This window comes from Chamaea fasciata, unplaced genomic scaffold (assembly GCF_029207755.1).
Source record: "Chamaea fasciata isolate MVZ Bird 193981 ecotype frontalis unplaced genomic scaffold, bChaFas1.0.hap1 SCAF_1, whole genome shotgun sequence".
NCBI classification, from domain to species: Eukaryota; Metazoa; Chordata; class Aves; order Passeriformes; family Sylviidae; genus Chamaea; species Chamaea fasciata.
The window spans coordinates 64,814,712-64,842,444 of NW_027094086.1; the positions used below are offsets into that span (position 1 = coordinate 64,814,712).

The window sequence follows — 27,733 nt, forward strand, 5'->3', positions numbered from 1 at the left end:
CAAAAATCCTATGTTTTGCTGGAACATACACATAGGCATTTATGGAAGAATGTGGGCATACTCCTTTTCTTAGATAAACATGTCTTTCCTCTTGCAGGACAACGATGATGTTATTAAAGAATATGAGAGAGGGTGGCAATAAAGAAAAGAAATGGCAGCAGAAAGTTGTTGGGGATATAAATCAAGGCCACAGGAAGGACAAGCCACTTGTTTCCTTATGTGGGGCCAGGTCTGGTCATGGTGTGGTGCCACCTGGGCCAAGGGCCTCCTGGCTAAGGGCCACTCTCAGAATGTCATGGCAGCCTGACTCCACAGGGATGTTCCCAGCTGGGAAACAAGCTGTCCTCCCCTGTAGCTCAGGTGCAGCCTTACACACTCTACCAAACCAGCCACCAGGCAGCTGCTCCTGCTGTGACCTCTCTGAACCAGCACAGGCACCCCTGGGCCAGTACAGCTTACTTCCAGCCCTTCAGGAAGCTGTCCCATATGGAGAAGGAATGGCAGTTCTAATGAGGTGGGTGGTCTCTTCTCCCAGGTAACAAGTGACAGGACCCAGAGGAAATGGACTCATCTTGTGCCAGAAGAGTTTTGGATTAGATACTAGGGAAAATTTCTTCCTGGAAAGGCTGGCCAGGCTTTGTAACAGGCTGCCCTGGGAAGTGGTGGAAGCCTTGGAAGTGTTCAAAAGATGGGTGTGGCACATAGGGACATGATTTAGTAGTTAAACTGGGAAAATGATTGGACTCCAGGATCATAGAGGTCTTTTCCAACCTCAGTGATTCTATGATTCTGTGATTCTAAGGACAGGTTCTTCTCTTCCATGACAGAGTGGAGGTGGCTGACTGAAGGGTGCTTGACCCTTGCCTCCTCCACTATGGAAGGAGCCACAGGCACCTCCAGGACATGCACTGTGCCAAGGGTGCCAGGGACCCTGCAGGTGCTGGCAGAGCTGAGCCAAGCCAGACCAGGGCTGGCCACAACCAAGCTGGACTTGGTGTGGCAACTGTTCCATGTACAGTTTCCACCTTTGGAACTTGTAGTATTTCACTGTACTGTGAAGGAGGATTTGAACAGAAAACAAGTACTCAAGCTGCTTGTCTTCTTCTAGGTATAAGTCCATCTGCTGACAAGGACAAAATCGGAACAGCTGACAGAATTAGAAGGATTTTGAAACATCCTGAAAACGGTAAATCACCAGATTTAGCAGCAAAAATAAATTAAGCAAAAGACTGGGTACTAAAATCTGAAGTCTGAAGCCCTGGGTCCTAAAACATTCAGCAGATACTTTGTGCAACAGCTTTCAGATCAACTTGCTCTGCATAGTTTCATAAGAGTGTATTAATTGTTCCTATTTATTGTCACAATAAAACATTTGAGATAATTTAAAAGCAAACTGAAATATTTTACAGCTACGTGAAGTTATGTGCAACTATACTCCTGTGAGGAGCAGGGAGCTGGAACTGATGATCCTTCTGGGTTCCTTCCAAGTGAAGATATTCTATGATTTTATGGTTCTTCTGCCCTCCATCACAGGCTGAAGGAGACTGCCTCAGGGGAAGTTTTTTTATTTGGATCCTGTGAAGGGGAGGAAAATTGGAAGAAGAAGGACAGGACTATTCTTAAAAAAAAAAAAAAAACAACAAACTTTTCCTTCCGTATAAAGCCATTGAGAAAAGCAGAGACCACTGGCAGTACACATTGTTTGCAACGAAGTTTCAGGTTGCAACCAATAATTTCTGGCATGAAATGCAATATGATCCTTTCATTGTGATTCTGTCATGCCTGGTATGACATAGGACAAATCTGTAACTCTCCAGATATTTTCATAATTCCTTGCAATATACCAGGCTATTACGATCAACTACATTATTTTCTGACCCTTTTTAGTACTGCAGCAGATACTTGAGTGAAATCTCTGACTCCAGTAATTCTATAGCAATATCTTACCAGCCTTAATGCCATTTTCTTTCCAGTCAACTTCTACTTGGTAGTCAAAGCATCATATACACAATAAAACTACTCTTGCTTGTGTAATGAATCTAAACTGGGAAAGGATGGAGAAGGAGAAGGAGAAGGAGAAGGAGAAGGAGAAGGAGAAGGAGAAGGAGAAGGAGAAGGAGAAGGAGAAGGAGAAGGAGAAGGAGAAGGAGAAGGAGAAGGAGAAGGAGAAGGAGAAGGAGAAGGAGAAGGAGAAGGAGAAGGAGAAGGAGAAGGAGAAGGAGAAGGAGAAGGAGGAGAAGGAGAAGGAGAAGTTAAATGAAATAGTCTCTGTGACAACCCATCCTTTAAAATAGGTGGAGAAAACACAAAATCCTTTTACTGGCTGCCAGGAGGTAACGTCCTTGACCAGATGTGCAGAAAGGGAGCCCCAGGCTCAAGAGCAGACTCAAAATCTCCAGCCTAGGGGACAATAATAGTCACCTTAGAAAGGGAGATACACAGGCAAAATATTTCAGAGTTGCTTAGTCTTAAGGGTAATAAACAATTGCACGTGGTCGTGCAGTTTACCTTGCCAATAAATGATCTGTAGATCTTTAACTTGATCTAAGTTTTATGCTCAGTTGTTCTCAATCTCTACCTGATAAGTAACCAAAAGGCACAGTTCTCACAGCTCCTCAGCTGGCATGATTGGATTTCCTATGTGAGTGCTTGAAAGCTGCTGCCACCAGCCCACAGCAGTTCAAGCAGGGATGTCTAAAGGTTTTGGAGATACCAAATAAACTTTGGAACCTAAATTTCTTCCCATGAGATTGTAAACTTCTCCAGATTGGAGAGAAGTTCCAACTAGTACCAACAAGTATCACTGCAAAGGAAACATAAGACAGCATAGAGCAGTTGTTGGAACTCTGTCCCAACTCCCAACTCCCAACTGTCTCCCAACTCCCCCCACTACTACTGTGTGAGAACACAACAGAGATAGGAAGTCACACACAGTGACTTCCACATGCATCCCATTCTGGAGTAGTTTTATGCTGTCTAGGAGTTTCTTTCAGCAATCTGACATGCCTAGAAACTTTCAGTTTGTTTATTGTGGAAGTAGCAATGTCCCTAGCCACAGAAAAATTAAAGGGAAAAAGCTATGAACAGCATGTCTGGTGCAGTTCATCCAGAACTGAGTTGACACTGATGCCCACATGGCCTCTTTCTCCTTTTTATCTCCCAGAAAGTGGCACAATCTTTGTTTGTCTATATTGGTAGTTTGCCTATTATTTACTTCAGTTAATATAGAAATATTTAACTGAAGTAATATCAGCTCCAGCAGCAGCATGCTTTGTTGTTTTGTTGTTCTTTTTGACACCAGGGAGGAAGATGTGCTGTCTTTAATATTTCATTATATACAGTCAGAAGATCACTAAAATATTGCTTTCATCTTTGAACACATCTCACCTTTGGAATAACTTTGGGGGGAAATACAGATAAGGAGCACTGAGGTAGAAATGCTTCTGTGCACAGCACCAAATTGTCCGATCTCATGATCAGAGGGCTGGATGAGAGAATTGGGGTTGTTCAGCCTGGAGAGGAAAAAATTCTGGGAGACCTTACCATAGCCTTCTGCATAGGGATAAATTTTTAGCAGGGCCTGTTGTGATAGGACAAGGGATAATGGTTTTAAACTAGAAGGTTGGTTTAGACTAGACATAAGGCAGAATTTTTTTACAAGGGTTTTGAAACACTGGCATAGGTTGCTCAGGGAGGTAGTAGGTGTTTAATCCCTGGAAACATTCAAGGTCAGGTTGGATGGGAACCTGGTGTGTTTGGAGATGTCCTTGCTCATTGCAGGTGGGTTGGACTAGGTGAGTTTTAAAGGTTGCTTCCAACCCGAATCATTCTATAATGGTCAGGATCCCCTTAAATTTCTCAGTGAAATGCTATTGCTTGGCATCTGTCTCACCACAAGTATCTTTCCTCCAGCAGGAAGCAGAACATGCTGACAGTTGTAGACTGCTTCTTGTAATCTTCGTTAAACAATGAACAGTGATCTTTAATCGAGTTTGTCGCCGTTTTCTTTTCCAGTGCTGCAACATGCGATGAGGTGCTAATAGGCGGTTGAATTACACCCAACCCCTGCCTGCCGCCTTTGTACAGAGGCACCGCAGCACCCACCTCATTGCAGACAAGTTCATTCCGGTTTGGTCACCGAACACCGTGGTTTTGCTCACCTTTCTTGTTATTACCACCGGAGGTACTCGGGCCAGAGAGCTCTGACTGCGCAGGATTAGGAGATGTGCTCCAGCGGAGCTCATGGGAACAGAGGATGCGGATGCGGCTGGAGGAGCCATCAGCCACAAGGGGGAAGCAGCACCCAGCCGCACAACCACCAACCACAGCCGCTCTTCACAAGAGTGAAGGGGTATTTTTCCAGCAGCAGGACAGCCCGGGTGATCTCAGCACAAGGCTGTTGGCGTGCATGACTGTGAATAGCCGCCACCGCTGTTCTCACAATCCACCAGCTCTCTTCAAACTCTTCCATCCAGACTCCTGGTTTCCAGAACATTTACTTTCAGTTACTTCAGTTTACTTTCAGTTTTTGTTGCAGCAATCACTCAGCTGTTTTGCTGCGAAGTGCCCCTTGCCTCATTGCGGAGCTACGCTAATTTCAGTGAGTTACTTCTTAGCAGGTCCATCTGTTGTCTCAGATATGCAGTGATCAGAGAAAGCTCCTGCAGCAGGCAGTAAATTAATGACCAATAAATGCGGGGCTTGACATGCACACCAGCAAAGCCTTCATACCCAGCTGCACAACTGCAACTATACACTTGCCTTTCATCCCTTTTTCACAGCAATAACTCGAATTCCTTTGATTTCACCACAGTAACTGAACTGTTGACCACTGTTTCTGCCTTGTATCCTCCACACAGAACACTCAGTTTTTTTCTCATCCTCACACAGGAGTGCTTAAACCCATGCTTTGAAGAGCCAGAGGATGGTGAAGGATTGTGTCAAATACAAATAGATTGAGGATCTTTTATTACAGGAACAAGGATTTCCAGAGTGTCTAAAGACTGCCCTAGAGCAGCTGGGTTGCAGCTCTTCAGAGGGCAGGAAGATGAGGGAAATGAAAAGCAGCTGACAGACAGAATCAGAGACCTGAGCGAATCAGAAGGAAGGCAGAATATCCTGCACACCGTTCAGTCAAAGGAATGTCCCCAGTCTTTCAGAGGGATGGTCACCTTTAACCCCACATCTCTAGTTAATGCTCTGCACTTACCTGTTTAACAGTGTTCTTTCCCAAGAAAAAAAACTTTGTAACATGTTCTTTTGTCAGCACCAAGACCAAAACTCTTTACATGCCAATTTAAAAAATGTTCAATTTGTACAACCAAAAATGGTGCGAATAGTTTGGAAAGTCTGAATAAAGTAGCAAATTCCAGTTTTCCCACCCACCTTGTCCAAGATACAAAACAGCACGGAAATACGTAAAGGTTTTTATTAATTGTTATTGTTTAACAGCTGAGTGACAATTTTATAATAAAAATAATTTCAATAAATACTTTGAAAACAAATTATTCTTGCATTCTACAGATGTATTTGGGCAGTTCCAAACAATTAACCAATTCAGAACAAGTGCTGGGAAAATAAAACTTACATTAGAACTTTCAGCATAACAACCTACAAAGGGGGAACATTTCAAAAATGCATTGCATACCCACAAACATGAGTTTTGGTAGAAACTAATGGGACCAGTGCTTCTATACACTTCTAAGAAGTCTTCTGATGTAACCCTTCTGTCTTAATACAATGATCTTCAAAGTGTCCATGAACAATAGTTCAATTAGTTGTACAAATAAATGACACTTCTAAATAAGAGAAAGTGAATACCAAACGTTTACTACATTGCATCCAACCCTGTACATTCAAGTGCGTAAGGCTTGAATGTAAATATTTATAGTGAAAAAATAGTATTTTACCCTTGATTACACTTTCTTTAAACATTTTGAGTGATATGTGTGACAAACTACGAAAAAATGAAAAAGCATAAACCCTTTTATCTTTTAATGCTAACTCGTACAAATTCAAGGCATGAATCTCAGATACACTGGCACTGATTCACTGCCTGCTCTTAGTCAGCTGAGCGGTTTAACTGCCTGCAGGAACACGCGAAGTGTGCCACAGCTGGACGGTCACTTTCCACATCCTGAAGGAATTACACACAGGCTGTTATTCAAACTAATTTGTTCTCCTGGGCAATTAGACTGTGTGCCTATGTCCAGCTCCTGCAGCTTGGCTCAGGGTGTCACACACGAGTAGCAACTCAATTGTGTTCTCATCTCCCAACCCGCATACGCTTGGCACCCAGACAAACTGTTGCCCTTCTGGTGTTTGTGATCTCTCCTTTTTCCTCCAAGTTTGTCTACTAAAACTTTATTTTAAAAATCAGTATGAGAAAAGGATTAATAAGTCAACACAACAGTATAATTAGTACTACCAAGGTGAGCAAAATCTCAGCTGGAAAACCGAGTAGTTGGGAAACATCTATTCTGGTTGGGAATTTTATTCCATGTTAGATATTTCTCCTTAGTAACTGGATTAAGTTGCACACACTGTTTCAAAAGATTTATCTGCTGTCTTCTGTGCTCACACTAAAATGAAACCCGGAGAAAACAGTAAAAGAAAACCCCCACATCTACAGGAAGATGGGCACTTATCTTGGATTGCTTCCAAGCCATGGTTCTACATGATTGCCTAGAGCAAATGCATGTCAAGTCCAGCCCTCAGTAAATAATAAACTGCTAATTAATGAACTGATAACCTACAGCACGAATCCAAGTCGAGTAACAGAGAAGACTAGATGTTATAAACAAAAGGGTAAACACTGCCCCTTTGAGATCCAAGGCTGGATTAGAAAGGGGGAAGAAAAAAGTTGTTATTACTTAAAATACATGGCACATTTGAAAAACAGGTGGTTCCTACTGCTAAAAGGACCCAAAGTATACTGAAAGTCCTAAGAAATTGAAACGCACTGGGCTTTTAACATTTGTTTGTTGTTGGATTTTTTAATGTTTATTTTCCTGTATTATTTAACTGGATTTATTATTTTATCCTTACCGAATCTATTTTATTTTACTAGCTGAATTAAAAATCCCCCTTTCTTAAAAGTTTGCAAAGCTTGTATATCTGTAGGCTTTCATGGCCATATGTATGTAAAGTGGTGAACCACAAGCACAAAATTTCAGAGGTGCAGAAGAGAGTATGTACTTCAGTTCTGGGAGAAGGGAGAGAGGTGGAGAGGGACTAGAGGCTGGCTACCAGTGCAGGCTGCATTTAGGTTCCCATCTGCAAATAACAAACAGGACCTGTCCAAGGAGCAGAGCCAGGTGCAATGGCAAGGAGGTTCCTGCAAGCAAACCAGGCGGCAGCCAGTGCCCTGAAAGGCAGATGGAGAGCATGGGGACATCCATAATGGTGGCACATTGTTGGGTTAAAACTAAAACCTTGACTGAGAAAAAACTAAGTACTCTTAAGGTATCTCCAGTATGTGAAAATTAACCTTCCAGTTTATACACTCCCCAAAATCCGAATGGATCCTAAGTGCCAATGAGACATCAGTCTGTTTATGTGTTATTTGAATTAGTATCTTTTGGGTGTTTCATTCATAAAGCACTCTTTGTATATATTAAGCTGGAAGGCTGGAAGACAATGCAAGACTGACTAATCTGAAACAGGATTAAACTATTCCCCTCCTCAGAATACTAACACATATACTCACACACGCACATTCACGCATATATAGATTTATATAATTGTACATACAGACACGTAAGATTTATGTGTCAAGCAGCTGGCTCCAACACCATCTCTCCCAAATGTCTGCCTCACATTCAGTCTTGCTTAAACAAATTTTTAAAAAATAATGGTGTCTTGGGTTGCAATGCAAGGTGTAACCAAAAGCTACAATGTATTGTATTACCATCTGTTAAAACCAGGTGGGGCAGTGTTTCTTTATCACTTCCACAACCCATCCTCCCTCCAGGGAGATATTTTCTGTCAATAGGCCATTGAGTCTCACTGCATGACTGGTAAAATTACATCATTCCATTGGGAGATGCTCCACCCAAGGGGAGGAGCCAAGCATTCCTACCTGGATAAAAATCTGAGATTCAGAACACCAGAGCAGCCTGTTTCCACTGGATACCCAGAGGAAAACCGGACCCATCTATATCACCACTGGATCTTCAGAGGAAAACTACTCTTCTACAGGATCATTGCTTTCAACAGAACCATATCTGTCACTCCAGGAAGGCTTGACTGGACTGCTACCAACACCCTGACCAACTCAGTCAGGTTGTATTCTGACTCTGTCAGTGTTTTCTTTTTGTTTGTTTGCTTTTTTGTACTATTTTAATTTTGATTTTCCTAGTTAAGAACAATTATTCCCATTCCAGTATCTTTGCCTGAGAGCCCCTTAATTTCAAAATTATAATTTGGAGGGAGGGGGTTTACATTCTCCATTTCAAGGGAGGCTCCTGCCTTCCTTAGCAGACACCTGTCTTTTCAAACCAAGACAAATAGTAATAAAAAAAGACAGTGTTGAGACACCATCTAAAATGTCAGGGATAAGGAGCACAGTGTGCTTCCTCACCTGGGGAAGACAAACAACCATTCTCTGTTGCTGGAGTGTGACCATCAACAAGACAAATCCCTCTAAACTGAGTTCTGTTCTGCTGTTTCCGATGCCTGGGGAGTTAGCGTATCTCTACACTGCAACACAAACACACTCAGGGAGTTTAGGAGTATGCACAGCTCACCAGAGCATCTGTTGTTAGTGAGAGGAAAGGCACCAGCACTGCACATGTCCCATGCAAATACAAGTGCAGGAGGAGGAGAAACGGCAACACAGCAGAAGAATTTGACAGCTTCAGACTACAACTGTGATTGTCCCTACCATGCACGGTGGATCACACGGAATCCCACTGCTTCCCCTACTTAGCGTTTTCCTAACATGGCCTTTTCTACCCTCTTGAATTTCTGCAGTTCAACAGCTAGTTCCCAGTATCTCAGATACAGCCACATAAGCTTTCCATTTTGACTCCTGGTTCTGTTCAGCACATTGCCACAGTAGTTATCATGTTTGAAAATATCTTTTAAGCCACTCTCCACTTGTAAAGCCATAGCAACAGGATTAGTTGCTGCTTTAACTAGCAGATTTTTCTCTATTTCTAGTCTCTGACTTCTGGGTACAATAAGACTGCAGTAGATGTCCTGTCTTTCCTTCAGTCCCTCTTCAAATTCTTTTAGTAAAATACTGGCTTTCTGTTGCCACTCTTCTTCCTTTGCCAAGCAACTCTGGTACAAGGTACCTTCTGCTCCAGACTGCAAAAGGACTTGTTTCTCTCGCTCCAACTTCTCCTGCTCCTGTTCTAGGAGCTTCCTCTCTTCTACTAGTTTGCGGCTCTGGGACACGAGGGCCTCACGGTAACTCAGGGTCCTGTTGCGTTCCTTTTCCAGCTCCACCTCCAGATGAGCAACAGCACGACGATTCTCCGTGATTATATCCCGGTATTTGCCTTCCAGGTCTTTTTGTAAAGTTGACTCTTTTCTGTAGTATTCTTGTTTTTCTTTTTCTATTTCTTTCTGACATTCTCTGGTCCAGATCCACCCTATCAGAAATAAAAGAGACTTCAGATGCAAGTACAAAATGTAACAATGAGGCGTATGATTAATCAGCTGTGCCTGAAATGAAGCTACTAAGCGGTAAAAAACTTTCTTTCCTCCCCCTCCCAGTGATACTTACTTCTATTTACATGCCCCCACAAAATGTGTTTCTGTGGTCCCTATTTCACAGTGAGTAATTTTAAATGACCATGCTTTCTCTGGAATAAAATACCCCTATTCTTTTATTGTCTATCCTAGCACTACTTAAGATTAGAGAAGGAAAATAAAGTCATGGACAAAGAAAGCAGAGGTTTCCGATGCAGATACTGCAGGGAGAACTTTCTAGGCCCAGTAAATAAATACATCAGCAACATCCGGCGCTGTTACCTCTGGGCTCTCCAGCACATCCTGCGTCCATTTTTCTCGAGAGAGCTTAGTATATCGGGGCTTATCAACTATGGATTCAACTCCGTGTATGCAAAGTGGTCTTTGCCTTAGCGATACCACCAGCTCTGGTTGTTCACAGCACTATAAACAAGGCGGCCTGAGGAGGTTTCCAGACGGGGTACGGCTCTATCCCCGCACCGCTCCAGAAGCCCCCTGGGGCCGGCGGCCCAGCGATACTCACGGAAGGCGGCCAAGCCCAGCATGGGGACCAGCAGGGCGTAATTCCAGCGGCTGCCGTCATCGCCGGGATCGCGCCGATTGGGCAGGATGTTCCAGTTGGGAGGGTCGTTTAAGTTATTCATGAAGGCACCTGCGATGCACAGAGGGGAGACGCGGCCTCAGCAGCGCGCAGAGGGGCCGGGGCCGCTCCCGCTGCCACCTTCTCCTCTCGCTGGGGACGAGAATTCTGCTCGGGAATTCTGCCCGAGCCCCTCGAACGGCGGCCCCGACACTTGGCAGCTTGACCGCGCCCTTAGCGGCAGATCCGGCCGCGACACGGCTTGTCGGGCCCATCGCCGTTCCCGTTCCCGTTCCCACTCCTATTCCCATTCCCGTTCCCGTCCCGCTCGCCCTACAGCGGGACCCCCACGCACGAGCCCGGGAGCGCGCGAGCCCCTGGCGCCGCCACTCACCTGCCGGCCACGCCCCCTCCCGGGCCGGCCCATCAGGCGGGACAAAAAGCGGGGGGACAACAAAAGGACTCGCCTGAGGCCGGAGCGCTGCCGGCCGGCCGTCCCCGCCCCTGATGGGCTTTTTTTTATTCCCTGAACGCTGACGGCCAAAGGCGGCCGTGAGCGCCTCTGAATTCCGCCGTCTGGAGCTGCTGAGTCTGCTTGCTGTCCTAGAGAGGCGATGCGGTCTTTCCTTCACCCTTCTGTCCAAGTCTTATGTCTACGAAATGGTCTTTCCCGCAACTTCAAAAAATGATTCTGGCCTGTTCATTACGCAAATTTTCAGGCGCTGTCAGGGAGACGAAGAGGCTGAATCTGACAGCATTGGAGAACTACATATTTCAATATTTCACCAAGGAAGAATAATATCAGTAACGCAATTCTAGGTTTCGGGGTTGGGTTTGTTGTTTTTTTTTTTTATTTTTTTTTTACGCTCAAAACAGCAGCTGTTTAAGAATCGGGAATCACGCAGCTCTTGGGAGGGATCGCTCTAGGGGACACCCCTCGGGCACGGTTGGTCTGTCCCGCGCGTGCGCCCTACACGCCCGATCTCCCCACCTCCCCCCCCTCAGGTCCGCGGTGCGTGATGGCGGCGGCGGCTGCGCGGGGGTTGGCGAAGCGCTGGCTGCGCCCGGCTGCGGCTTCCCGGGCGGTGAGTCCCTGCCCTTTTCACTGTCCTTGCTCCTGTCTTTGTCCCTGTCCTTGCCCTTGTCTTTGCCCTGCTTTCCCGCCGGCGGCGGCCCGGATCCGCTGTCTCCTTCGTGACCTTGACCCACCCGCTGATCTCCCCAGCCCCGGCAGGTTCGGTTCCTCCGGTGCTGTTTTGGAGCGGCACCGACCTCGCAACTCGTGTCCCGGGGGCAGGTTCCTGGGAGTAGGTGGCTGTGGGCATAGCTGGGCCGCCCCTCCCCGCTCGGGAAGCGAGCGCCGTAGCCTGAGGCCCTGGGCAGGGTTTTGAGGGAGGCAGCGGGAATGGGATGTGCTGGGGAAAGGCCCTGGAGGAGCCCGGCAGGTGCGGCCCCAGCACCGAGGCAGAAAGCTCGCCGCAGAGTCATTCTGTATCAGCAGTAATGTGCACAGGAAGACCAGGGGAGTGATTGTGCTCCTGTACTCGGCCCTGCTGGGCCCACACGTCGAGGGCTGTGTTCGGTTCTGGCCTTCACAGTTCACGAGGGAAGGACATTGAGGGGCTGGAGCGTGTCCGGAGAAGGGACACGAAGCTGGTGAAGGGTCTGAGTACGAGTCCTGTGAGGAGCGGCTGAGGGAGCTGTGGGTGTTTAGTCTGGAGAAAAGGAGGTTTAGGGGGAGGTTTATCACTCTCTACAACTGCCTGAGGAGAGGTTGTAGGAAGATGGGGGTCGGTCTCTTCTCCCACGCAGCTGGTGACGGGAAGAGAGGAAATGGCCTCAGGCTGTACCAGGGGACGTTCAGGTTGAACATCAGGAAGAACTTTTTCACAGCAAGGGTGATTAGACGTTGGAATGGGCTGCCCAGGGAGAAGGTGGAGTCACCATTCCTGAAAGTGTTCAAGGGAAAGCTCGATGTGATATTTAGTGCCTTGGTGGTGTTTGGTCATTGGTTGGACTCGATGGTCTCAGAGGCCTTTTCCAGCCTAAGGCATTCTGTGATTCTGGACCTGTGTAGGAAGCCAGTGTATATCTGAGTTGCTTGAACCTGGCTGGTGATTGTGCCCAGCAAGGGCTGCTGAGGAGTCTGTCAGGTTTGTGTTAGGGGGCTGTAGGTTGTGTGTGAAGGTTTGTTCTTCTCCATGGTGAGGTGGGGATTTTCAGTTTCTTCCCTCTGTTCTCATCCTGCATGCCCATAATGAGCTTGGGATTACAAAAGTGGGCTGTTGTTGTACTTGTGTTACAAAGCAAGTGCAGAAAAGACAACTACAGAGAGAGGGGAAGGCTTAAAGAGTGTCTCCGTATTTTAGGTGGCAGTGAGCTGGCCCTGATTGGACCTTTGGTTTCAAAAGGGCCACAATCTTCCTGGTGGCATAGCAGTTCAGGATTAGTGCAATCAGTGTTTCCTTCGGACTTAGTGTGACATCTTTTTTTGCACTTTTTTGTGCACTTTGATTGTAGCCCAAATCCTGGTAGCACAGCAGTGTGGAACAGGGAGAGAAAAGCTGCCTGGAGGGAGAGTACTGGTGGAACTCCTTATGAATAGGTGTTAGGAGCTGGTCTCATTCCAAGAGGACTGCAGAAACCAGAAATGTGCTAGCAAGTGTCATGACACAGTAGATTTGCTGTTATGCAAGAAGATAATTTGAGGAAACTGGTATGAGAAATGGTAAAACTGGGTTGAGGAAAGTGTGCTGGAGTTCACTTTGGAGATGGGGAAGGAGGTGGACATTTGGGGAGGGAAGAGCTGCTTGTTAGCATATTGTAGGGTGTTGGGACCGTGAATGTAACTGCTGCAGATATCACTCCAGTGCATTTTAGGTTATATTCCAAACAGGGAAGTGCTGATGTCACTGGACAGGTCACTAACGTGGCTTTGTGTTCCTGTTCCCAGCAGTCATACATGCTGGGTTAGGCTTAGTTTTTGAGCTGTGTAAAGAAGGAATACTAGGTTCTGATACATTGGAGAGGTGGAGACTAGCATTCTGATTGTTTTAATCTATCAAAGCAAAGACTGCATACTGAGTAGGTTTGGGTGTGGTGTTTGTTGGTTTGGTTTTGAACAAGTCAGGGTGTAGGGAGTGACATTGCAGAAGGGTAAAACTTGCATCCCTCTGCTGAGTTTATGTATTAATGAATGGTTCTAAATTGGTCGCTAATTTCATAAAGAGTAAGAGAGATATCTCTGACTTTGAAAGCAATGCTCAGCTGGAAGAGCATTCCCTACAACCTTTTTTTAATTTTCAGTACTGTGACTGCCTGAAATAATTCAAATTCTGACAGTTACTTGACAGGAGAGTAATTTTCCATTACTTCCCATGGCTCCCACAAAAGCTTAATTATGAAAAAACTGCAGGAATACTTCAGCATTAATTGGAGCTGCAGTCTTCTGTTGGTGTAGCCTCAGACAGGTCTGAGGGGCTGCTCACTGTTAGTGAAGTCATGAATGGATAGTCTGGGACACCTTGTTGACTACAGGCTATTCTCTCCTCAGTCAAGCTTTTTTTGATCATGTGGCATGATTATAGGGAAGCCAGAGCTTCAGTGCAGATAGCTCTATAATGTATTAATACTCTTGTGTATGTGCTACCAGTGGTGAGTGAAGGTTTGTCATAAGTATACGGCAGGGGAGGGTGCCATCAGTGTGCCCTGTGGAAACATTTGTTCCATAATCCTTGTCTTGGCTTCTTTGTGCAGTGGCCAGCGGCGTGCCAGGCTCCCACACGGAACTTGCACTTCACAGTCTACGGGAAGAAAAACGCCTCCACCAAGGTGTCTGACTCGGTATGGCTGTACTTTGTGTACTGGGATTCAGTAATGCACTTAATGCTGGACAGACATGGAACTTTCAGGCTTTTAGTGGAGCTTTGTGTTCAAGTACTTTGTGACACTGAGTTGCTGAAATGGACGGCTCTTTTTAATGACAGTTTCCAATCAAGAGACTGTAACAGATGTGTCAATTGCTGCAAAAGTCTGTTGAGAACATTATAATGATCCTGCTTGTGTTTGTATGGAACTTATTTGACTTACCTTGAACTATATGTGATCATAACAAAGTGATTTATTTTTCCAGATTTCTACACAGTACCCAGTAGTGGACCATGAGTTCGATGCAGTCGTTGTGGGGGCAGGAGGAGCAGGTCTGCGGGCTGCCTTTGGTTTGTCAGAAGCTGGGTTTAACACAGCCTGTGTCACCAAGCTGTTCCCCACCCGCTCTCATACTGTTGCTGCACAGGTGAGAAATGAGGCAGAACAAATGTTTAAAAAATGCCTGCTGTCAGAAAGCTGATTTGGGTGTGGAGTAGTCATAGAATGGTTTGGGTTGGAACCTTAGAGGTTACCCAGTTCCAACACCCCTACCATGGCCAGGGATTACACCCATTAGATTAGATTGCTCAGGACCCCATCCAGCCTGGCCTTGAACACTTCTAGGAATGGGGCACTTGCATTTTGTTTCAAGGCCATGCTTCTTTTTATAAATACTGCATTTTTAGATGAAACTTTTTGGAGGGTAGTGTATCATAGATTCAAACTTAATCATGATTGTTAAGCTTGGGAAAGACCCCTAATATCATAAAAGTCCAGCCATTAACCTATCACTGCCAAACTTTATTTATATTTTATATTAAGTAACAGGCACATTTCATTTTGCTTCCAAGCTAATGATGACCTTGCAAGACTTTTTTTTAATCTCACTTCCAGTTGTTCTTAAAATCCTTATTTGCCCTTACGCTTTCATTTCATTATGGTGCCTCTGTTTTCTTCCCCATTTCTAAACATTACCAAAATGCAGTGCTGCTTCTCTGCCTGCAGTGTAAGTGTGGTTCACTGTGTTACACAAAAAAGCCATTGTGAAACTGAGGAGTTGCACAGGTTTTTCACAGCCACATTAAATCTGATGTGCCTTTATTTCTTGGTATGTGATTTTTAATAGAAATGAGGTAAACATACTAAAGCTGTACTCAAGTAATGTAATTCCAAGAGAATGGATTTTTATTTTCAGGGAGGCATCAATGCTGCTCTGGGGAACATGGAGGATGATAACTGGAGGTGGCATTTCTATGACACAGTGAAAGGCTCGGACTGGCTGGGTGACCAGGACGCCATCCACTACATGACTGAGCAAGCCCCAGCTGCAGTGATAGAGGTGAGACTCCTGGGATTTGGTGCCAGCTGTAGTTATAAATAACACAGGCTGGCTGCCAAGGAGATCTTAAAATAACTTGTATTGTGATGCACAAGAGTTTCTGATGCTTGCATTTGGGATCAACAGCTGGAAAATTACGGGATGCCGTTCAGCAGAACTGAAGAAGGAAAGATCTATCAGCGTGCATTTGGTGGACAGAGTCTTCAGTTTGGAAAAGGAGGACAGGCCCACAGATGCTGTTGTGTTGCAGACAGGACTGGACATTCACTCTTACATACTCTGTATGGCAGGGTAAGCAGTTGTGAAGTAAACTTAGTTTGGGTTTTTGTGTTTGCATTTACTGATTTTTTTTTTCCTTTTCCCACCCAGAGTTTGAAAAAAAAAATCAAAACCAAACAAATATGTAGCTGTTCACATACAAATGAGGAATCCAGGGGAATGGCTTATAGCAATTCTGGGGTATCTTCCTCCCTGAGGCAATGTGGAAGGATGAAGACAGTGGATGCTAATTAGTGTGCACTGTCAGCTTTGTGGTCTGGACTAGTTCTGCACTGTTAGTACTTCTGTGGCTGTTAACTAGACCCAAAGAGAATTTATGTAAACATCGCCCCAAAAGGCCTTTTTTTCCAAGAATTTGACACAGCAGCATTGGGGAACTCTGAAAAGAGGTACAAGCCAGCATTATTTTGCACTCGTCTTCAAACTGAGAGGCGAGGGAAACATTGTGTAAATGAATTAAGGTCTACTGTGCAGTTCTGAGCTTGTTCTATGGCAAGTAAGTGACTAGTGTTCCAGCATGTCTGCCTATTAATTCTACAAACCATAATTGAAGGAAGTGCTGGCTGTTTGAAAATGGTAGTGAGCTACTTGAAACCAGAAATCCAAGTGCCTGTTGGCTGCTGTTTTTTGTTTACTTGGTAGCCAGCTAATTGCTCTCCTCCAGACTCACACTGTGTGTGCTTCTGCAATACAGATTCTCAGTGCTGCCAAACACTGCTCTGATCCTTGAGGGCATGAAAGGATGTTTGACTTGGTGCCTGCTGCTCATGCTGGTTTATTGGGCTCCTGGAGGTGTTTCTCATTTCTCTGGGAGAGCTAAAGAGCAGTGTGCTTGTACATGTATGGAGCACTGCTGCTGGCTAAGATGTTGCCAAATGTGGAGTGAAATGACAAGTCCTGCTGCCCGAGCTTGTGACTGCTCAGAATTAAGTGCTTTTGCTGCTACTTGTATCATTTAAAGATAGAATGGATTAATAAGCAAATTCTTTAATAAATAGTTATGAGCAAACAGTCTTCCCTGAGAGTTGGTAGGGATGTTTTTTATCCTGATACAGTCCATGTGCATTGACAGTTTTGAAGAGAGGTTACTTCAGTAAAAGTTCCTTTTCTAATTTTCCTCCAGTCTCTACGATATGATACAAGCTACTTTGTGGAATATTTTGCCTTGGACCTACTTATGGAGAACGGGGAGTGCCGTGGTGTTATTGCCCTCTGCATTGAAGATGGAACCATCCATCGTTTCAGAGCAAAGAACACAGTCATTGCCACTGGGTAATGTAACATTTGTGGTGAAGGATCAAAACTTGGGAGTGTTACCAGCTGGAAGTTTGTGTGCTTGTGCATGTGTTCAGATCCACAGTGTGAAGAAGATACATTGACTGACAGAACATAATTTATAGGTTCATTCCCCCAACACTGAAAGGAATATATCTCAATTCAGTCATTCCTTCTGAAAGGAGGCATATGCTAATTTTGTGACCAAGTGTAAGTTCGGTATGAGGTCTAACTTTGAATTCTAGAACAATGACATAAAGTAAGAATGTGTAAGAGTAACACAGACAATTCAGTTGGTCTTTGTTTTTTAGAACATACTGTTTAAAACAGACATTGTTGCAGTGCTGCCAGCGTGTCTGTCTGTAGGAAACAACTTTTGTCAAGATTCTATTTCATTAAGATATTGCCACTGTAATTCTAACTCTTCTAGGATAAATTTATCATAATATGAGTGTAACTTAACATTACTTGGTTGCAAAGTTTCTATATGTTTATTAGAATGCTATTTTCTTTAGTCTTTTGCTGCTTATGGCTCTCTCCTATCTACTTTAATATGAAAAATATTTATAAATGTATCTGTAAAAGATACACTTATAAAAAATTTATAAAAGGTTGCCTACATAATTTGTCTTTCTGATGAGTTTTTCATGCTTGTGTACTTTGAGATACATGGAAATATGTAGGTTGCTCTTCTCAGAGTTTGTTCTGAAATTGGGCCAGTTGGCTGTTCTCAATAATGTTGAAGGCTAACCTAGATGTTTGCAGCATAATAATTCATGTTTAATACCTGGACAGCTAAGTTTTTAAATCTAAGAATATAAAACCAGGACCATATGGGCAATCTAAACCATTATTATATGCTATTTTCTATGAAGCTGCTAGTGATAGTTTCAATGGAACTGAATGGTATGGACTGAGAGAACTTTCTGAAGTAACCTTTTTTTTCCCTGATATTAACCTAATGATCCTGCTTTGGAATTGGTTTTCTTTTTCTTCAACCTTCTGTCACCAGCCATTTTTCAAGTATGGTTGAGCAAAACTGGGCTAAACCAGTTTTGTTTTCTTTTGCTTGAACTAGTACAGGAGATGGTAAAACTTAAGCACTTTTCTTATTAACCCTTTCTGCTGTTGTGCAAACAGCATAGTTTGGTGGTATGTTGTAGTGATATTTTAATTTTTCTTCCTGTTAATTCTGTTAACTTTTGTGTTCTGCAGTGGGTACGGCCGCACTTACTTCAGCTGCACATCTGCTCATACCAGTACTGGTGATGGCACTGCCATGGTCACACGAGCTGGGCTCCCCTGCCAGGACTTAGAATTTGTGCAGTTTCACCCTACAGGTATAGAATATGAAATAGTGCTTACAGCATTATTTTTAATGAGGTGAACAGATTTTTGTGTTGTTTTAAAATGTCACAGAATCACACAATATGCTGAGTTTGAAGGAACCCATCAGGTTCATTGAGTCCCAACTCCTGGCCCTGCACACGACACCCCAAGAGTCACACCACGTGCCTGAGAGCAGTGTCCAAACACTTCTTGAACTTTATCTGGCTTGATGCTGTAACCACTCTCCTGGGGAGCCTGTTCCAGTGCCCAACCACTCACTGGGTGAAGAAACTTTTTCTAATGTCCAGCCTAAGCCTCCCCTGACTTCAGGCCATTCCCTCGGGCCACCACAGAGATCAGTGCCTGCCCCTCCTCTTCCCCTCAAAAGGAAGCTGCAGAAGGCTATGAGCTCTCCCTTCAGTCTTCTCCAGGCTGAACAGGCCAAGTGACCTCAGCTGCTCCTCATTCAACTTCCCCTCAAGGCCCTTCACCATCTTTGTTACCCTCCTTTGGATGCTCTCTAATTGTTCAGTGTCTTTCTCCTATTGTGGCACCCAAACCAGCCCCCAGCACTGGAGGTGAGGCTGCCCCAGTGCAGAGCAGGACAATCCCCTCCCTGTCCCCACTGGTGATGCTGGGCCTGATGCCCCCAGGACATTCTTGGCCCTCCTGGCTGCCAGGGCACTGCTGGCTCATGGTCAACTTGCCAGTGACCAGGACCCCCAGGTCCCTTTCCATGGCGCTGCTTCCCAGCATCTCCTTCCCCAGTGTGTCCGTATATCCAGGGTTGCTCCATCCCAGGTGCAGAATCCGACATGTTCCCTTGTTGTACTTCATACAGTTGGTGATGGCCCAGCCCTCTAATTTGTCGGGATCTCTCTGCAGGGTCTCCCTGAGCTCCTCCCAGTTTTGTACTGTCTGCAAACTTGCTCAGTATCCCTTACAACCCTGTGTCCAAGTCATTTATGAAGATGTTGAAGAACACAGGACCTAAGACAAAACCCTGGGGAACCCCATTAGTGACAGGTCACCAGCATGATGTCACTTCAAGCATGATGTGCTCAAGTCAGTTTGCGCTCTGCTGCAGCATTTAAGTAGTTGTTGCTTGTGACATTTGTTTAGACTTGTCTGCAGCTGTTGGGTATAAATTTGAGAGTAAGAAATACAATGTGAGAAAGGTCTCAGCTGTTCCAATTTAAAGAACAATGTTTATTATTTTGAGGTGCTGTCCTTACAAGGCTAAGAGGTTTTATGAATTACCAGCTGAAACTACCTCTTAAACATATATTTCCCTTGTCCTTAATATTTTAAGGGGTTTGATATTAGAGCAGTGGGATAGGTGCAGATGTTAGGGAATTATATACTAGCATCTTCAATGAAGTGGAGTAGTTGAAGTTAAGGTATATATTTAGAACTGTGGTTTCCTAGCACTTGATCAGTATCTAAACTGTGAAAAACAATGATCAGAAACTAGATTTGTAGCTAATTAAATGCTTCATTTTAACTCATGATGTGATTTTTTGTAAATGATTTGCATAATTTTACAATGGTATTGTTATGTCATAGAGACCCAACATTTCTTTGACATAGTTAAGGTTTTTCTAGTTAAAGAAAACAGCTTCTAGTTAAAGAAAACATCTTCAGTGTTTGTGTGATAATTCTGTAGCTTTTAAGATAATTATCAAGTGCATGAGTTAGTTTGCATTTTTGTTGTCTGTGATGACCAGTGCTGCAGAATAACAGGTGGGCCTTCCTTCTCTAAAGGAAAACAATACTAAGTAGCTTTTATGTTCCACAGGGTTTTAAGCCATCCTATACTGCTTCAGCACAGAAGAGGGAACAAAAATGAGCAAATGGACCTTGAAATAATCAACTTCTGGTTTATTAAAAATCTTAAAATAATTGCTGAAGGTCCACAATGTTTTCATAAAACTCTCCTGATGTTGATAGGTGCAGATCACTTCCAGTTTTAATATTTAAAATACTGTCGATGTTCCAAATCAAGTTGCTTACCTTTAGGAAAGAGTGTTTGAAAGGAATAACAACACTTGAGGGACAGTTCCTAGAAGTATGATTAGGGTGGAATAAAATCTGCACCTCTGATTATTATTTTGAGAAGACCTTGTTTATTCAGTGTTCATTCTGATTGTGAAGCTGTGTGGAGAAATCTCCTTTGATGGTGTTTTTGTTCTTGCACAGGTATCTATGGGGCTGGCTGCCTTATCACAGAAGGATGTCGTGGAGAGGGAGGTATTCTGATCAACAGTCAAGGTGAAAGATTCATGGAGAGATACGCACCTGTTGCCAAGGATCTGGCTTCTAGGGATGTAGTGTCTCGTTCTATGACCATAGAAATCCGTGAAGGAAGGTTAGTTCAATGCTCTTTAAAGAGCTGCAGAATGAACACTTAATCAGACTGGACTGTGAAATGCAATAGCTCATTTGATAAGCACATGATAATTCATGAGAGCGAGCTTTAAGGACTGTTAAGCTGATCTCTGTATGTAAGGCAGAAATTTTTGTTGTTAATTCCTTGTGATACTGACAGAGAACAGATGATGATAAGAGTCTTGATGTTAAGAGTCTCCTGTTTGAATTCAGTATGTCTAGAGACAGCTGCTCAAACAAGTTTAATGTATATGCTCTTACTACAAACAAAATAATTTGGTGCTCTGTTCTCTTGACTCATTATCAAGTTTTACATATTTCTGCAGAGATTTAGTAGTTGGAAGTCTTAAATAATGTGAATTACTGAGAAAAGAAAGCTGGGAGTTGGAAAATGGCCTCAATTCATCCAAGTGTCATAGTCGTATTAAATATGCTAGATATTAATTTTTGTCAGATAACATTTGAAAAAGAAGCTATTTATTTTCACAAATGAAACAAACTGGATTACAAGTGCTACTAGTTTCTGTAAATTCCTGTTATGTATTCCAGTGTTGCTTTTTTTTGCTAGGGGCTGTGGTCCTGAAAAAGACCATGTGTACTTGCAGTTGCACCACTTGCCACCACAGCAGCTGGCAACCCGTCTCCCAGGGATTTCTGAAACAGCCATGATATTTGCTGGAGTTGATGTCACTAAGGAGCCTATCCCTGTCCTGCCTACTGTGCATTATAATATGGGAGGTATTCCTACTAACTACAAAGGACAGGTGAGGAACACGTGTCATTTTTGGGCTGTATTTTCATCATCATGCTAGGAAAATACTAGAAAAGCATTAAGAATGTTTTTCATAATTGTAAGGATGATTAATACCATTTTTAATAATAATGATGTCAGAGTACTTAACACACAATCTTTCTGGTTTTTAAAAATAACTTGATAACCATGTTCCAGTCCATCTGGAGATGGGAGTTCCAAGACACATCTAAAATGAAGTTACTGTCAGGTCTGACAACAGTTCTCTGTTAATTGAGCTGAGGATAATATAATTGAACATAGATCGAAGTAGGGCTCTGTTGCATTCTGTAATGTGAGTTAACGTGTATTATTCTTCTGTAGTTTATGTAATCTAAACACTAAAGCAGATCCTCCAACTGACACTAGCTGGAAATCAATGTGATGGTGTCAGTGGAATTCTTCTCTTTGTTTACTTGTTGAATTTCAATGTAAAATTTTGCCTTGGAAGCATGTGCAGATCACACTTGATTCCTGTGCATTTCTGACTTGCTGCAGAATTGTGGTGAAACAGAGCTATGCACTCTTCATAAGCATATATAAGGAAATCTTGGGGTTTAGTCTTGTCTGTATTTCCATACAGATGTAAATGTATGTATTTGCATACATTTCTGTCTGCCCTTTAGGAGTGAGATAATTCTGTGTTTAGAGTTGGAAGAGACTTTGGGTTGCTGTATTCCATCCTTACACACACACATGGCCTTTGCAAATAAGGAGGTTTGCAGTGTTGCAGAATGTTTTCAGAAGCTGAGTGTTGATGGGGTGTGTGCCATGCCAGGTGATCACACATGTGAACGGGGAGGACAAGGTGGTGCCCGGGCTGTATGCCTGTGGGGAGGCGGCCTCGGCATCCGTCCACGGCGCGAACCGACTTGGAGCAAACTCCCTGCTGGATCTCGTGGTCTTCGGTCGTGCTTGTGCCCTGACTATTGCAAGTACCTGCAAGCCTGGTGAGTCTCACTCTTCTAGAGGCATTGGCCTTTATGATGGAGTTTCTGCCCAACGAAGAGTTGTTGCTACATGATTCAAATTTAGAATGATACTCGTAGGCTCTTGTTAGAAAAGGAAGGGATCAGTGTTTATGCTTTTTGTAGGTGTGTTCTTTGCCAGGCAAATGTTTTGACATTACTGTTTGCATTGTAATTGATCCTTTTAAAACTAGAATTGGGCCAATGCAATTGGCAAGAGCAGTTAGGATTTTTGACAAATTAACACAGAATATTGAATGTGAAGACTGTATTCTGTACATACTGCACCATCTTCTACATCAAAATGTAATGTCTTACACTTGGCTCTTCTGTATAGTGGAATTTGCTGCCACCTTGCTGATTTATTTGTAAGAAGGACTGACATGCAAGTGGTGAGATACTGTATATTATAATGATTCATTCACTGGATTCTGACTGCTGAATCTTATATATTTTTAAATAATCTGGTTCAGCAACAGTTGTTGACCTGAGAAAACAAGCCAGCCCTCTCTTCCAACTCCCAACAAAATACTGGAAGTGGCAGTTACATTGCCAGAGCAGTTGGAGCCAAGTAGTCATCTATTTTCTTAGTGCTTAATGTCCAAACTGCACCAACTGCAGAGACAGATGATTTCTCATGGAATCAACCTAGATCTTTTGGTGCCTGTTTGATCTGGCTTTTTGCAAACATTTTTTTGAATCCTTCTGTGGCTCTTTAGAGTTAGAAATTGTAGAAAGGGGTTTATTAATCGGAATGCAAAGTTACATGTGAGATGAACTGTGCTGGTAAGATGCTGTGTTTGCTTTGTTGCCCCGTCACATGTGGCTTCCAGCATTAGAGGCAAGATCAGAGCTCATGTCTGACTGCCAGGCTTGTTGAGTGGTCCTGGTCCCTTACACATCCAAGAAAAGGTGGGAGGTTTGGGGGTGAGGAGACAAGGAAAGGATAGCAGAAGCTGGTAAGGATCACAGGCTTATCCCATAGTTCAGAACAATTTTCATCATGCTGCTTCGAAGGAATAAACAGCAGAATTTTGCCAAACCTATAAAAACTTTATTAATAATTACAGGAAAGAATGAGATTCATATTCCACTGAGAACTTTAAATATATGGATAGAATTGGTGGGACTTCAGGAAAGTGACACTTAGTGTGCACCTCAGAGGAAGAAAACAGATTATGTTTTACTCAAATCTGATTTTTAGTGATTGACAATCTCTGAAACTGCCAGAAACCAAACCCAAGCCTGACTACCAAACTTACTGATATTTTCTTATTAGGAGAGCCAGTTCCCCCCATTAAACCAAATGCTGGTGAGGAGTCAGTTGCTAATCTTGACAAGTTAAGGTTTGCTAATGGAAGCATCAGGACTTCAGAAGTGCGACTTAACATGCAGAAGGTGAGCCTGGGGAAGCTCTCAGGGATAGGGTGGGACAAGCTGGAAGCAACTGTGGAGTTTGGCAACTTGGCAGAGTGCCCTTCAGGATTTGCCATGCAGAAGTAAAAAGTGTGTGAGAAGACTGTGTGTGCAGCAGAGGCTGGATCACTTTTGTTAATTCCTTCTTCCCTTCATGGTCATTCCCTTGTGTAGTTGATAGAGTGGGGTTTCAGTTGTTTGGGGTGAATGGAAGAATGTGGTGTTTTTCAGGCTGCAGACAAGTTTGAACTCAGAACAGCTCTTCAGGAGCTAAGGAAGTTACATGCTTTCATATGCAGCATATCAAACTGGTTTTGTTTTGGTTTTGTGTTGCAGGCAATGCAAAACCATGCTGCTGTATTTCGTACTGGTCCTGTACTCCAAGAAGGCTGTGAGAAGCTCAGCCAAATTTATGGTGATCTGGCTCATCTAAAGACATTTGACAGAGGTAATTTGATAGCAAAGAACACACTTTGCCCAGAGTACTTTGGGAAGAGTGTTGGTATTTTTGATTGTTTTTTTTTTCCTGAAAACCCAACGTGTTTCTTGAATCTTTGACTGAAAATTTTGACCATTTTGAATCTTTCAAAATATTTTGTAAAGCCCTACTTACTAAACATGGTAATCAGGTAAAATACTTGACATTAGCAGTCATTTTCTGGTTGAAAAATCTTTCAAAGAAGCAGAGACAGAAATTGGATTTAAATGTGTAAGGTACAAACTGCCTCCAGAACATGCAGTGAAGTTATCCAGACACTAAGATGAATGAGGAACTTTGTCAGAATTTTCTGGAAGGCCAGGGAGTTGCAGAGAGGTAGCAAGACTGTTCATAGGCTGAACACTCAGTTTTCATTCTCCAGCTGAGCAGATCACAATGCAGACAGATACTGCCATGTCTTGTGGTATATCTTACGAGAACTTGGTTATTTAAGTACAACTGATGATGTACCTTTGGTTCACGCACGTGTATTTCTCTTGTTTGCAGACCATCTTCCATAATATTCTAATATTTTACCAGGTATTGTGTGGAACACTGACTTGGTGGAGACCCTTGAACTGCAGAACCTGATGCTTTGCGCTCTTCAAACCATTTATGGTGCTGAGGCTCGCAAAGAGTCCCGGGGTGCCCATGCCAGAGAGGATTATAAGGTATAAATACTTTCAGTGACCTGAATGTAGGATTGAATCTCCTTATGTGTCCTCAGATGGATTATTTTAAAGTTGTAGCATCTTCAGTGTTAAGATCAGTGTAATATTTGTTTGGGGTCCTATTGTAATATTTGTCTGGGGTTTGTTCTGCTCTATCTCTTCTTACTTGTTATTTATAAAAGGACCAATACATGGAACACTGGGAATGATCTTGAGAAGAGTTGTTCCATGTGCACATCTGAGTGATTAGAGACCTCTAAACCAGGACTATAGTAATAATATCATGGATGCATAAACAGGACCTAAAGATGCATAAACAGCATAATGGTCCTGTGCAAGGAAAGTTACCCTAGAGCCCTTGCTAAGCCTGAGCATTTCAAATTTGACACAGGCAGTGTTAAGAGAAAGCTTGCAGTCTCTTCAGAGACATGCTGGGTTACAGGTGTAAGTGAAATGCAGCTAATCTCGTGGCTGTAAAGTGATGTGCAGATAGAACATCTGGTCTGTACTGATCTCCTTTTCTCCCTAGTTACGGGTAGATGAGTATGACTACTCTAAGCCACTCCAAGGCCAGCAGCGGAAGCCATTTGAGGAGCACTGGAGAAAGCACACCCTGTCATACGTGGATATCCCAACTGGGAAGGTACTTTGAGCTTGGTGCTTGAGGATCTTCTTTGCTGTTAACAGCTATTCTCATAAACAGCCTTGGAAATTGTGATAATCCTGCACTGTTGGTCTTTGGGAAGTGACTTTGCTGTTTGAACTGGAATTGTGTTTCCCCTTGTGTCAGGCTAGTTCAGAAGCTTTTTTCTTCTAATGGTGACAAAACCTGTTGTTCGGTGTTTAAGTAGAACTGCTTTATGGTATTTCAAAGATAGAACTGAATTCTGACCCTATAAAAATCTTAACTGTTGGGTTTTTTTGGATCTTATTCTCTGAATCCTGTTGTCCTGAAGTTCTTTGTTCCCTTTTGCTTTAGGTTACATTGAAGTACAGACCAGTGATCGACAGAACTTTGAATGAGCAAGATTGCCAGACCGTCCCGCCCGCGATCCGCTCGTACTAGCGGCTTGCATCTCACTTGAAACCCTCTCCCAGAGGGGCCAGTGTACATAAGCATAGCACAAGCAAACCAAAATAGTGTTGGCACTTAACAATGAATGGAAAATGCTGACAAAACTTCTCTCCAGCTTGTATTCTGCTGTGGCTTACTGTACATTTATTAAGAGTGGAATTGCAGAACAGCTTATATTGTTTCACCCATCTGAAAAAACGGACAACGAAAACACAAAATGTGTCTAAATAAAGTCATTACAAGTCTTGTATTTGTTTGAATATGCTGGTCTGTATGTAATTACAATGCTCTTACTGTGAATGTGTAGTTATTTCCATATTTTAAGAGAAAGAAATGTGCTCAGTGACAGGACAAGGGGCAGTGGGCACGAACTGAAGCACAGGAACTTCCATCTAAATATGAGGAAGATGATCTTTACTTTGAGAGTTGCAGAGTACTAAAACAGGCTGCCCAAAGAGGTTGTGGAATCTCCTCTGGAGATACTAAAAGCCTGCCTCGATATGATCCTGTGCAACCTGCTCCAGGTGAACCTGCTGCTGTGCAGGGGGGTTGGACTAGAGGACTTCCAGAGAATCCCTTCCAACCCTAACTATTCATTGCAATAGTTTTAGCAAGATGGACTTGCTGAATTTTGTGATGTGGGGACTTAAGCATCTTAGTTGCTGACTGCAAGTAACACTTGAAGAAGATGATGTTACAGTTGTATTTACAATACAGTTTGTACTATTGTACTGTTTTATTGAAAGAAAAAAGACTTTCACTTACTTCCTCTGATATAGAATAATACAGATAATAATATCCAATCTTTTGTCTCTGGAACTTCTGAAGCCATTTTAGTGGCATGCCCTGTGTATTTCCTTGACTCTCTTAGAGGAGCCAAGGGGCAAAAGACTTGCCTAAATATTAAAGCTTACAACAAGACTCGGTGTGCTCTTAGTTCTAGGATGTAACTTGTAAGGCATCAATAAAGCAGTTGTTGGCAGTATTTCTTTGAAAAACCCAGTTCTTGTAGGACTGAGCGATACTATGCAGATTACAACGGAATGAAGTGTTCTGCATATTAAAAAAAAAAAAAAAAAAAAGTTTTCTTAATGGCTGAAAGTTGGCTGCTCTTGGAAAAAAACCAGAATGTTGGTAAACCTGAAATGTTGGAGTGTTGCTGCTGGTGGGTGAAAAAATGGAATATACGTTCTTTGACTCTCGAAGGGTTTCTGCACTTTGCACCAGGGACAGATGATGTAGTACGTCGGAGCACTCTGCCTGCTTGGGTAGGAAGTAAGGAGGGGACTGTACCTTGACTTGGCTTTTTTATAAAGGAGCTTTGGCTGTCATTCGGAAGGAGGGACTAAGGTTTTATACGTCTTTGAAAAGGCTACATTAAGGCAGAACAAGTCATATCCCCCCCCCCCCCCCCCCCCCCCGGTGGAGAAATCGATGCTGCGGCGATTTTCCTGCTGCCCTTCGCCCGGGGCGGGCGGGTTTTCCCAGGCCGGGGCCGCGCTCAGGGCCGCCGATTGGCGCGGCGGAGCCTCCGGGGCCGGGCGCCGCCGACGCCGTGACGCTCGTCCGGGGCGGTCCC

At 43.6% G+C, this 27,733-nt stretch overlaps 2 protein-coding genes across 4 annotated transcripts; one reads left to right on the forward strand and one right to left on the reverse strand.

Annotated features, from left to right (window-relative positions):
- Window positions 1–7,717: 7,717 nt before the first annotated feature.
- On the reverse strand, window positions 7,718–11,082 carry CCDC127 (coiled-coil domain containing 127). 3 transcript variants are annotated; one of them, XM_066185046.1, is made up of 3 exons: window positions 10,674–11,082; window positions 10,223–10,351; window positions 7,718–9,599 (listed from the first exon to the last, which is right to left on the reverse strand). In XM_066185046.1, exons 2-3 carry the CDS (start codon window positions 10,341–10,343, stop codon window positions 8,926–8,928), a joined length of 795 nt encoding a protein of 264 aa, XP_066041143.1. In that variant the 5' UTR covers window positions 10,344–10,351; window positions 10,674–11,082; the 3' UTR covers window positions 7,718–8,925. The 3 variants fall into 3 exon arrangements, with proteins under 3 accessions (XP_066041143.1, XP_066041142.1, XP_066041144.1); XM_066185045.1 differs by lacking the exon at window positions 10,674–11,082 and having other exon boundaries at window positions 10,223–10,604; XM_066185047.1 differs by lacking the exons at window positions 10,223–10,351; window positions 10,674–11,082 and adding an exon at window positions 9,982–10,080.
- A 177-nt stretch (window positions 11,083–11,259) lies between these two features.
- On the forward strand, window positions 11,260–26,454 carry SDHA (succinate dehydrogenase complex flavoprotein subunit A). Its single transcript, XM_066185034.1, has 15 exons — window positions 11,260–11,364; window positions 14,036–14,122; window positions 14,412–14,573; window positions 15,342–15,485; window positions 15,612–15,776; window positions 16,888–17,036; window positions 18,255–18,379; window positions 20,568–20,736; window positions 21,325–21,520; window positions 22,325–22,496; window positions 23,794–23,912; window positions 24,267–24,378; window positions 24,949–25,079; window positions 25,609–25,722; window positions 26,059–26,454. The coding sequence occupies exons 1-15, from the start codon at window positions 11,299–11,301 to the stop codon at window positions 26,143–26,145; spliced, it is 1,998 nt and encodes a 665-aa protein (XP_066041131.1). The 5' UTR covers window positions 11,260–11,298; the 3' UTR covers window positions 26,146–26,454.
- The last annotated feature ends 1,279 nt before the right edge of the window (window positions 26,455–27,733 follow it).